Source organism: Lepisosteus platostomus, chromosome 10 (assembly GCF_059453375.1).
Source record: "Lepisosteus platostomus isolate fLepPlt1 chromosome 10, fLepPlt1.hap1, whole genome shotgun sequence".
Lineage (NCBI taxonomy): Eukaryota > Metazoa > Chordata > Actinopteri > Semionotiformes > Lepisosteidae > Lepisosteus > Lepisosteus platostomus.
Genome location: NC_142620.1, coordinates 39787221 through 39800543, shown reverse-complemented (window position 1 = coordinate 39800543; position 13323 = coordinate 39787221). Strand labels below are relative to the sequence as shown.

Here is a 13323-nt window from a genome sequence, read left to right as displayed (position 1 = left end):
GCTGAGATATTTGCGGATAAATCTTTTCTCCACCATCAACAGACTGCTCAAGCCAAACTGCCCCACCACATTACCTGCCTCATCACAACTTTGCAACACATTCTTAGATTTCTTTAGTTCTAAGATTGACAACATCCGGCATCACATTCTCTCCACTACGGATATAATTTCCACACCTCCTCCCTCCTCATCCAACTTCTCTGGTTCCCGTCTCTCCAGCTTCTCTCTTCTTGACTCAGCATCCCTAAACAAACTAGTTACGCGCATGAAACCCACCACATCTATTTTAGATCCCATTCCCACCACTTTATTCCAGTCCTGTTTCTCTTCTCTCTGTCCCATTGTCCTCAATATAATACATGAATCCTTGAGCACCGGCATTGTACCAACGGTCCTCAAAACTGCTGCTATTACCCCAGTGCCAAAGAAGCCTAACATGGCTCTCGACAATCTTAACAACTTTCGCCCCATCTCCAACTTACCCTTTCTCTCTAAAATTCTAGAACGTGCTGTCACACTTCAGTTACATAACCACCTCATGACAAACAACCTTTTCGAACCCCTCCAATCTGGCTTCCGTCAACTTCACAGCACAGAAACCGCCCTAGTCAAAGTCACCAACGATCTCCTAATAGCTTCTGATTCTGGTTCTCTTTCCATACTCATCCTTCTTGATCTCAGTGCTGCCTTTGACACTGTTGACCATAACATCTTGCTTTCTCGTCTCGAGACTGTGTTTGGAGTCTCTGACACTGCCCTCAAATGGTTTAAGTCTTACCTCACTGATCGCTGTCACTTTGTCTCTCTCAATGGGTACAGGTCTGAAATTGGTCTTGTCAAGTCTGGTGTCCCTCAGGGCTCAATACTGGGCCCCTTGCTCTTCAGCATTTACATGTTCCCACTTGGTCAGCTTTTAAGATCACATGGCCTCAGCTTTCATTTTTACGCTGACGATACTCAAATATACATCCATACCAAACCCGACACTGATGTGGCTGTCTCTATTCTATCTAATTGCATCTCTGACATAAAAATTTGGATGACTCAAAACTTCCTTCATCTTAACTGTGACAAGACTGAAGTCATGCTTATTGGTACCCCCCATCAACTTCGCAAAGCCAGTCCTGTAACCCTGTCTGTAGATGGCTCTGTACTTGAGCTCCAATCAAAATTGAAAAACCTTGGGGTTATATTCGATTCTGGCTTAACATTCGACCCACATGTACAGCATACTGTCAAAACATCTTTTTTTCACCTTAGAAATATCGCAAGACTACGCCCTATGCTATCATTAACTGTGGCTGAAAAGCTGATCAACATATTTGTATTCTCTCGAATTGACTACTGCAATGCTCTGCTCCCTGGGGTATCTAAATCTACTCTGAACAAGCTGCAGTATGTCCAAAATTCAGCAGCCAGAATCCTGACCAGATCTAGTGCAAGTGTTCACATTACTCCTATCCTGGAGTCCTTGCACTGGCTTCCGGTCAAATTCCGCGTAGACTTTAAAATCCTCATGCTCACCTACAAGGCTTTACATGGCTTGGCACCTCAATACCTGTCTGAACTTTTATCGCCCTACTCCCCACCTCGCAACCTCCGCTCTTCAAATTCTGCCCTCCTTACTGTCCCCCAAGCCCGTCTACATTGTATGGGCGACAGGGCCTTCTCCTGCTATGCCCCCAAGCTCTGGAACTCCTTGCCCAAGGATATTAGAGAGTCACCTTCTCTAAACTCCTTCAAATCCAGACTCAAAACCCTCCTTTTCAGAAAAGCCTTTACTTAACTGGTTCCATTCTTCACCCCTCTGCTCTTCTTAATACCATCTTCCACGGTCTCCTCTATTGTTATTGTTGTATTGCTGTAATTATAATTGTGTCCTGTCTTGTGAAATTGTTCTTATTTATTGTTGTAGTCTTCTTATTTATTGTTATTGTCATCCTGTAAAGCGCTTTGAGAAGCCACCTTTAAAGGCGCTATATAAAATAAAGTTTATTATTATTATTATTATTATAAATACTTCAATCTTCTACGTTTGAAAAACGTGTCCAAAATGGTGACCAACGAATACTAGCAATGCATTGTGGTATATAAACGGAAAATGGGTTAGATATTTTCTCAACGTATGCGTTTATTAATGTTGTCGATATTATGGTTGAAATTTAACATTGATAATACATCGCGGCTATATGCCCCCTGCTATGTGCTGATGTGCTATTTTAACGCATGCAGTTAGTAAGGATCAGTCACTGTTGTATGGTATTATATATAATGACATTATGGAATAGGATGGGGACGGGCCTGGCATCACGGGGGGAGGGAGGAGTGTCGCCCCTTCAGTTTTGGGCAAAAAGATTTACCTAACTTAATTTGTGCCCTAAAAAAATAGTTGTACTTTGTCAATGGTCAGACAACACTAAATGACACTAACAGTCACTCGGACTGTTTGATGTGCAGGAGGGCTATCCGTCCAGGTACTGCACATATCAGTTTCGTTATTGAATGTCAACATTACGATCCTGTTTGCTCAGGTGGACCGATTCCTTGCAGTAGTTTATCATTATACTTAAAATCGTTATATACTGTAACTAGGACTAGTTATAGCAGTCTGTGCTTTCTGTTGGTTTTACAACAATTTTTTCTTAATGATTCAGAACCTCCATCGATGTAGCTGCAAAAATGAACTCTTATGGTACTTTTCGCTCCAGGCAATACAAACCACGAGAGTGACGAAAAAAGTAAAACTGAACTTCATCGCAAATACCAGTAATTAATTAATTTATTATATTTATTACTATATTTATTATACATGTGTAAATAAATTAATTACTGCGAGAATAATTTACTTCGTACACTGTGCAGAGTGCCGTATACTCCTAGTTGCGGCACACACGATACATACAGTAAAAAGCCTCAGGCACTGTGTTAGATGTGTTTTCGACGTTATATATGCGTTTATTAATGTCGGCGATTTTACGGTTGCAATTCGACGTCGATTATACGTCCCGGCGACGTATATATACGTATAGCCGTATTTTTGCCGTGAATATACGTATATTCGACGAATCACTGCCCACTGGGCAAGTACCATGTGTCTATGATTATCAGCTGTTAGTCAGACATTGAGGTCCAGATGTAAGGGTGCCACCTACTGGTGCTGCGCTAACACCACTTGCAGCAGCCTGGACTTTTTTCGGATAATTTTTTACAATGTTTATTCCACTAGGTCATCTACTGTACATTGGTTTTCTCTGAAAGTCAAATGTGTTTTGTTTTTTTTAAAAAGCAGAAAAAAAATAGCTTCTTGATTTCCAGTGAAAAAGAACAAATGTCTTAACATGGTCTCTTAAATAAACCTACTAAGATCTTTATGGTACTTTACAAATTCATTATTTTCTAACAGTTTAATTCTTAAAAAAACAAGTAGTGGCAAATGCTTTATGTACAGTATATAGCCCTAGCAGAGAGCAAACAAACTTACACCAACACATTAATCACATCTTTGATATTTCACCTCTGGTGTCTGAGATTGAGTTAAGTAGGAAGCCACTTAACACAGCGGTTTATGTCCAGAGCAATGTTTGAAAGTGAAAACATAATTTATAGCCTAGTAATTGTGCATTCTTCTCATGTCTTCTTCGGAAATTGAATACAAGAAGAATTTTAGGGGTTTAAAATAACATAGAATAACAAGATAGATAAGATAAGATATTACAAACTTTTCATAATGCAGTAAAAATGCAGTTCATTACTACATCTTTTTTTAAAATTATGTGCCAGTCTTATTTTTTTTTTGTAGCAGACGAATAGACTACTGTACATTTCAATTATGCATGTTGTACCTTTCTTTCTGTGTCCAGAAGTTGATAACTGATAGCAACAATATTGTATGTCTTTGTTTAAAAGTATATATAAGTAATATAATAAAAATATAAAACCTGTTTTTTAACTTATCTTTTAAAACTATGTAGCTGTTGTTATTTATTGTCAGATTTTACTATAATTCAACCTTGGGCTTTATGTATCATTGTATGTAACCATTTTTTCTTATAAAAAAATAATAGTAATAGATCAAATGATTGTGTGACATGGTGGTACAAAATGGTCATTAATCACAACTGGCTTTTTTTATTTTCAGAGAAGGGAATCGGCACCTCTCTCCAAAAAAGCCAACAACACTTTCAATATAGTGGGGACAACCTATGCCATCAACATCGCAAAAGATCCAGGATTATCGACCATCTCAAAGAGTGCTGCAGCTCCTGCAAAAATGCCAAAGTTGGAAGAAAGGATCATCGAAAGCAAGAAAACGTACAACAGTGTCAGTAAAGTGGATAAGATGTCCCGCATTATATTCCCTGTGCTTTTTGCAATTTTTAATTTAGTGTATTGGGCAACGTATGTCAATAGGGAACCCATTATAAAAGGCTCAAACCCCAAAAAATGAATTAGCCTAACAACTGCCCGCTCAAGAGAATTCAAGACCAAGTGTTGTCAATTAAATGCTATAATATATTTATTTAGGTTTATTTTTATATTCACAATGAAATGCATGAATTTTGTTTCTACATTTATTTATTTTATTTACTATATGAAACACTGCAGATTGTTTTCTTCCTCTTTGCGCGTCACGTCAAAATTAGACAAGTAGGGAAAGGCAAAGCTAGTTATTTCCTAGCATCTTGCTTTGCTCATTGGAAACAATTGTTTTTTTTTTAAGATCTGTCAAAGATTCATTATACTGTATGAAAAGACAGGCACACTACTGTTTATACTCTTAATTGTATGGTGATTTACTTTGGACAATTTAGAACTAATATAACCTTTTTCTCAAGTAAAACATAGCATAGACTCCTAAGCATTGTCTGAGTATTCACACATGATGTTCAGCAGCAATAGCAAGCACATAGAATGCTGGAAAAATATTAATAAATGTAATCCATCTTCTGAACTGTCGTTATACAACATCATGACTTCTGATAGGATATTTTAAATCTGCCTGTACACATTGTAGTTCAGTGTGTACTTTTATAGCCTGAACACATGCAATTAGAAGAACAAGGTGCCTTTCTTCCTTCATCAAGATAGAACATTGGAACATGCTTTTGTCCTAAAGGTATGCATATGGCTATGTCTTATTGTTTTGAATAATTTGTCAATCTCTACAGTCTTCTAAGTATCCAGAAAACAAGTGCATAAAACAAATCCAAGTAAATAAAAACAAGCAACGTTTTGTGGCACAACACTCAGAGAAAGCATTGGTTTGGCACAAGCTGGCCTGTCACACAGAAAGAAAGTTTTAAGAGTGATCTTGTACTACAGCTCACTGGCTGCTGTGCTATAGATGCATTTTAATGAACAATGGCACTTTACTTGGCACTTAAAATGTAAAAAGAGAAATCTCTATTGTTACTTTTAATCCATTTGTCTTTTATATACCAATATACCATTGACTGAAAGGATCTCTAAGACATAATTTCATGCATAGGTCAACCCTATGGTACAGGTACAGTACGGGTATGTACTGTAAGAACACTGAAAATATAATTTGCTTATTGTTTTCACTTGAATAACGTATTATTTATTTGAAGACAACACTTGACCTTGGCCCATTCTTCCCACTACCGGGAAACTGCGAACAATCCCACACAGTAAATGAACTAGGAGGGCATTTTTGCAGAGAGCTTGCCCATTTGTACTTTAGGATCTTTATTTTTATTTACTGTCATATTTTACTATAACAAAACTGTGATTTCTGTTCAAAAGGAGTATGCCTGTCCATTGTATGTTTTTTGTCCCTGTATATCTTTTTGTTCATTTTTGTTTTTCTTGTTTTTGGAGAATAATTTGTTTTTCTAGGTTGCATGTTGTAAAGCTAGTAAAGGACTTAGCTTAACACTGGATACTTTGACCAATGCGCAGCTGTGATTAGACTACAAAATTGTTAGTAGAACAAGATATGTGGTGTATTATCAACATTGGTTCTGATTCTGGTAATTTATGTTGTGTTTCATAGAATGTGGTTTGCCTTAAATTATTTACAAGTTAGGAAACTGTTGGACAAAGATATTGGCACACTTCTTGTGAGGGACTTCCACCAAATTGGTTATAGAGGCACTTAAGATAGCTCTAACAAATGTGAGTGTTTTTTTATAGTCTTATTAAATCACACAGGCAGTATGAGCATTACAGCTTCAAGTCAATTATATAAAGCTGAAAAGGTTGTAAAACAGCATTTGGCTCAATTAAGTTAAAGTATTGTAAATCTGTGAATTTGTCCCAAACTTAGTTTGAAACTTCAAATTGTTTCAGACTTCTAATCATTTTGACCATTTTGAATAAGACAAGACATGCAGTACAGTATTTCCATACTCACTAGACAATTCATAAATACATCTATCAAATTCAGTAAAAATGCTAAAAAGAGGTCATTATTAAAATTATATTATACAAAATGTTAAGATTTAGTATAAAAACTTAATTTATATAAAATATGAAATGCCATGTTTAATTCAAGTTTCATTCATTTTCAGATTAGTACATGTTGTGATCATAAAAGCCAAAGTATCCAGTTAATGTTATTGTTATTCTTTCCTTTTAATGACAGACAAGAAATGCCTTTTGAGGGCTAAAGAGAATTCTGGGACTGCCTTATTTCAAGACAGGCTTTTTTGTAACCATTTAGATATGTATAAAATATTTTTAAAAAGACAAAAAAAAGGTACATTAAACAATGAAAACAAAACCATTTTCCCAGCAGCTGGTTAATGCATGACAATCCTTATCACTTTTGTATCTGTAAATAGTGCTGTTGTCATGTTCAATATTGAGGCTTGATGTTCTTTGTTCTTGTTCTGCATATTTCTCTGGGTTGTCTTTCCTTCCTTAATACTGGATATGAGTGATCTTTTTAAGCTTGTGACTGGAGCAAAATGAAGTTGTTCTTTTTAATGTTAAAATGCAAGCAACTACAACAGAAATAATAATTGATATATATTAAAGTATCAATACACATTACAATGCTTTCCTTAAATGGTAGAATATCCTGCTTTGGATAGGTAGACATTAGAGCTAATCATTTTACATATTTACACAAAGGGATTGCTACAATTTACTGTAGTATCATTATGTGGCCACTAGGTAGACCAGGCTACAGGATGTCTGTTATATTTTCATAGTAACAGTACCAAAAATGGAGCTGTGCTATGTTTCTTTCTCTAATATTTAATTATTCCTGTGCCTGGAAAATATACTACTAGTTTCAAACAAACTTTGTGCATATAATCTATGTACTGTAATTCTTATAGAAAACAGTTAATCTTATATAGACCTTAAGAGTGATGGCACTAGAAGCATCCATAAATAAAATAATGTAATTTGAAAATAGTCGGCAACAAAATGAATATTCATATGTATACTATTAAATGTTTCCAACTCTTTTATAAGGGATAATGCATTTGAAAGTCTGCTTTTAAATTTGGAAACTAAAGCTTGAGGGGTGTTTCACTGCAATTTCTGCAATGTATTGCTTAGCCTAATTGTAATGTAAAACCAGCTAATATATCCTTTTACCATCTTAGCCTGTTCATCTGGTTTAAATAAATAAATAGTGGAAACTTATTTTCAAAAGGAATATCAATCAGGCTTTCTACATCTTCATGTTGGCTGTACCACTGTGCTCCATTTACCTTTTTCAACCATTGATTTTAGGTTGCACCTGAAAACACCTTATTATTAGAAGTATTTGTGTTCTCTGTCTACTCTGTATCTTGTTAAGGTTTTGAAACATTGCTAAATGAAAAGTTTAAAATGTCTCCATGTGCTTTGAATGCTGTCTTAAAAAACTGTATGTGGCAAGTAAGATATTACTTGGTTGGTGTCATTGTTGTGATTGGTTATGCTAAAAATGAATAATATTTTCTGCATTTGAACCTTATCTGATTATCCAGGAAATAACCAATGATAGCTGGATTAAAAGGGCATTCCATTTTTAAAGCAAGTATAATTTTAAAAGAAAAAAACTGCCAATGCTCAGTTATTGTACTTATATACCCATAAGGAAGAGAAATGTAAAAGAGACATATAGTGAAGAGTATATTTTAGGTATTAATTGTAATATAAAAATGGCTGGGAAATATATTTAAATTTACTTGAAAGTATTAAATGCATCCGAAAACATTTCAAAATAGGTTATGTTCAGGCACACATGACAAAAACAGTCACAATATTTTTATTAGTATTTCTTTTCCAAATGGGTACAACAGGTTAGTTTTTTTGTATTAATCTTGTGCCTCTTCTTTGTTTTGTGCAATGTGAATCATGGCATTACATATCGTTTTGTGGCATTACACTGTGATTCAAAGTGATGTTGGTGGTTGATATACAGTACTGGCAGAACATTAGGGGATAAAAAAGAGTCTGCAGACTACCGTAAACTGTAAAAGAAAGGTAATAATCGTGAACCTTAATATGAAAGTGTTGTGTTGTTCTTGCAATGAAATGAGCAAACTATACAAAAAAGCGATGCAACAAAAACATTTATAAATACAGCTTTATATTCAGTGGGATAGTGGCTCAGATAATGTGGAAACTAGCATAAAGCTAAACTGCTTTCATGACATGTCATAGACAACAAAATGCAGTTTTATGTTTGAACTGTTCATCATGTACTACTTCTACTATGCATCTCAATAAATGCCAAACTCTTTGCAGTGCCAAATGACCTTTGAAATCACTGTAGAATAAAAAATCTTCCCTGAGGACAGATTTATGGACATGTGCTAATTGTCTGTCATTTCTAACCACAGTATTTAGTGTCAAATTATGTAAAAGATTACTCAGAACATTTTTTTTATTATTCTAGGCAAAACTACTTGCAACAGGACATTTCTCTCCTGTTTTGCCAGTTAAATATAAAAATTAAAAAGGGTTATGAATATATATTTTATTTTTTGATAATGTTCTACAAAGGCAGTTTCATTGTGCAATTACTTTATTGAATACTAAAGATAAATGTACACCGACTAATATTTATGTTATACTTTTCCATATACTTTTTCTTCTTTTAATGACTATGAAAAATTATAGGAGTTATACTTATGTTATAATAATAATAATAATAATAATAATAACAACTTACACTTATATAGCACCAAATTTGGCCAGGACACCGGGGTTACATCCCTACTCTTTTCGAGAAACACCCTGGGATTTTTAATGACCACAGAGAGTCAGGACCTCGGTTTTACGTCTCATCCAAAGGACAGCGCCTGTTTACAGTATGATGTCCCCGTCACTATACTGGGGCCTTAGAACCCACATGGACCGCAGGGTGAGTGCCCCCTGCTGGCCCCACTAACACCTCTTCCAGCAGCAACCTTAGTTTTTCCCAGGAGGTCTCCCATCCAGGTACCAACCAGGCTCATACCTGTTTAGCTTCAGTGGGTTGCCAGTTGTGAGTTGCAGAGTGATATGGCTGCTGGCTAGAGGAAGCTGTTGTCATTTTTTATAGACCTGGATGACATACACAATGCTAAAAAATTGGGGATGTACATTGCTTTCTTTTGCATTGGTTCCTTATGGTACTTCACCTGCAACTGTCATGTAAATCCTATTCAGGCTATTATTTTAATGAAAGCAAATCACACTCTGAATCAGAGCTTTTATTACAGTTGTGATTCAAATCAGGCAATGTGCAGCATGCTTAGAAACTTAACCTGCTTTAAACTGGACTGTCAGAAGCTTTGATATCCCTTTGGTGTAATTCAGAAAATAAAGAACGCCCACCTCGCCAGCATTTCAGCAGTTGTTTGAATGTTTTATGCAGCCCACTGTAAGTGATGTTTTTGTAATCACGTTGTGTTGCAGTATCAGATTATAATGTTACAATGTCATATTGTCTTAAACAAGTAGCACAGGAGAAACTTTTATTTTAAGTGTCAATATCTTTAAGGTTTGTGTCTCATTCATTTGTGGAGTTAAAGATTGTGAAAAATGTTTTTTGTTTCACTCGTATCACATTTTCTTTCAATAAAATGAAGATACTTTCATTAATTGTATATGTGTATGAATTATATAATGTAACTAAATTGTACCTACGTATAACAGTATGTTTCATATTTCATTTGTGCTCTTGGCCAGAAATATAAAAAATGAACAATGATGTTTGGGAAAGTAGATTTTCAGAAACTTTAGATTTTGTTTCAAATGATTAATAAAGTCTGCATTTAACTTTTTGTAATGGAATTTATTAGCACTACTTTATTTCCCTTAACACATTTCTTTGAGCACTAGCCTGTTCCATCCAGTCTCCCTGGTTATCTAGAATACAGTATCTTGTATATGGAAGTCAGTCAGAAGATACTGCCAAGCTAGCAAATCCAAGAAACTTGAAGTTCAATTATCAATTCCTCTGAATTATGTCTGACAACAAAAAAGTTTGCTTTCTTGCCATTCCCAACAGGCCTGACCAATGTATTGTTATTATTATTCCAAATACAAAATCTGTCAGAAAAAATGGTACATTATGATAATACAAATGAGGCTGCAATTTTACAATTACAAAAAGCAATTTCTTTATGTGTCTTCCTAATGTCAGGGTACCAATATAAAAATGTCTGACTTCCTCATTTTAAAATGTATTTTTAAAATTAAACTCATTTCTTAGTGAAGCGTTTTAGTGTAAAGATGTGGGCTGACTAAAAGCGCAAAGGTGATACAAATAATCCTTTTATAGCTGGGTTTTAGGGTGGCCCTAGGCTGCCTCAAGGTCACATTTTCCTGAATGTAAACATTCCCAAAATGAAAAGGCAGCCCTGGGCCAACCTAAATAGGAAAGGAAACACAAGGGTCTGTAGATTAATGGAGCCTGTTAACTTTAACTTCAATTCACCAGTAGCATTAAACCTGCACAGAACAAAGGATTATAAGTTCAAGAGCAACAAGAAGCCAGGAGTGAAGCAGATCTAAAAAATCAATGAAAGCAGAAATGATACTTAACCAGTATGCTCTAGTAATAAAGACTGAAGTACTGTAAGTGGCATCCATGAGCGGCTAGTGGTCAACAACTGTGAGTGTTTGGAACATTTAATAATTTTTCCATATAAAAAAATGTAAATGTTCAAGATCGGGTTGGAGTGCTTTTGAAGAATAACTGTGATGCTAAACGCACAAGTGGCTTTGTGCCTTAAAGATTTTGACAAATGTGTGCTGCCTGTTCTAACACATGGATATAAATTAGAAACCCTGAATGTGAAATTGTACAAACCCTACCAATGACTGTAAGGAGCTCCTCATAAACGGGAACACAAAGGCTGAAAAGTACATATTTGTTTATGAAAGATGATGTCATTTTAAAGAGTTCCTTTTAATGGTTAGGGCAAACTCAAAGGAATTTACATTGTCAGAATATAGTAAAGTTAAACTAACCAAATACTGTCAAATAGTGGTAAAAAGAGTATAAATATTTAAAGTGGATGACAGTTTGATTTGAAATTTATTTTCCTTCATTGATTTTGAATTATTTTTATATATATGATATTTATAGCTGCTTAAAATCCATAATTTGAGCATATTTGGGGATCTGTAATAGGGCTGGTCTGCTCCAGAAAAAAGAGATGAACAATTTTCAGCCACCAGGTGAATTGAAATTGGATTTAGGTAATCAAGTTAAGAATATCCACTATAGCTACAGTTATTGTTACAATGCAAAGGACTCCCTTCAGCAGAGCAGAGTATGTTTCCTACAGACAATTGTGTATGGTGTTCAATAGAATTATGACTAAAAGGTATCACTGAGACTGGTGCAGTTTTATTTTTCCATTTTTCTGCTAATTCTACCATTTCAAAGTACAATTGCATATTTCCATTAAAAGTGGGGTAAGTAATGTTGAAAATCTGTCTTCCAGTCATTGGAAGAAAGCTCATTTCCTTCTGGCCTTTTTCCATGCCCTCATATTTTAATTGCTTCTTTAATCTTTTTTTTATATAATCTACCCAGCCACCCCCTTTTCTCTGGAGTCAGTACTAGGAATTTGATTATGTGGAGAGATCCTTGTAATAACTACTTTCATATGTCTCCTACTATGGACTTTACAGTGGGTTCCAACATGGGGATTGCAAAAGATTCTCAGACCCCCACTTCTTATGGCTTATCATAACTATTTCCTTTGCTTGACCCATTGGATTAAAAACATTTCAAATCCCCATCCTCCCCACTTTCCCACTGAATATACATTTTTTAAGTTCTGTTTTGCATTGCATTTGATCATGTATTGAAAAAGGACCTTTCATCCTGATATAATATTTGAACATGATTACAGCAGGATGTCAACATGTTTCATTTTTAGATCTCAAAATCTGTTACAGTGTTAAATTTTGTATTCTGAAATCCTTGGAGAAGGTGTACAAAGATACAAAGTGAAGTGAAGTTGCAATACCTTTATGAATTTACATAGAGTTATACATATAGTGTATAGTTATTCCATTTAAAGTGCTCTTCATTAAAGCTCGAGACACACAGCTAAAAAGAATGGTAACCAATGTCCAACTATGGTGCTAGCAATGCTAGTTGTATTGCCAATACAAGGTAAGCACAGATAGATATAGAGAAAGCTATAAAATTATATGGTTTCTTTTTTTATTCTGATGTTAATTTTAGCATTTGGATTTTAATCCATCAATCCATTTTCTAATCCACCTGTTACGGAATATTAATGAGGACCCTATACAGAATAATCAGGACGAACTCCAGAGGCATAGTTGATTAAACAGTTCGAGGTCCGAAAGCCGAAGGGATACAAACCGGTGTGAAAGTACAAAATCAGAAGCGGAGCCATAAACCGTGAGGAAGCCAAGAGTCTAAGTGAGAACAATAGTCAAAGTACCAAAATAAAACCAGGAGACGTAGTAGGAGAACAAACCAGGGTCAGGAAGCCAAAAACCAAGACGTACAGTAGTTAATCACAGGAAGACGGGGGTACTGTAGCTCTAGCCAGGAAAGCCTAATACTGAGCACAGGTGAGAGTGTGAAGCAGCATTAAATAGGCTGGGGTAAAAGGCTAATTGGAAACCGTGCTGGAATGCGAGGTCCTCCGAGTCCTCCGGGGGCATGGTGTAACACTGCCTTATTCAGTACAGGTTTGCGGGGAACAGGAGCATAACATGGCAAGCAACAGGAGAAGGCAAGATACAGCCTGGATGGGATGCCAGTCCATTTCAGGGCACACACAGACACACAAAGATGCACACTCTCACACTAGGGCCAATTTACAAAAGCCAATTAACCTATCAGCATGTCTTTCAACTGTGGGAGGAAACTGGAGT

The 13323-nt window shown here is 35.6% G+C and overlaps 1 protein-coding gene across 1 annotated transcript in view; it reads left to right on the top strand.

Moving 5' to 3' along the window:
• Nucleotides 1-10049, top strand: part of gabra3 (gamma-aminobutyric acid type A receptor subunit alpha3) — a 142903-nt gene extending 132854 nt beyond the window's left edge. Inside the window, exon 10 of the mRNA XM_088648976.1 lies at nt 4139-10049. Within this exon, the coding sequence (XP_088505102.1) occupies nt 4139-4447 (309 nt within the window). The 3' untranslated portion in view covers nt 4448-10049. The remainder of the gene's footprint in view (nt 1-4138) is intronic.
• Nucleotides 10050-13323: the final 3274 nt, after the last annotated feature.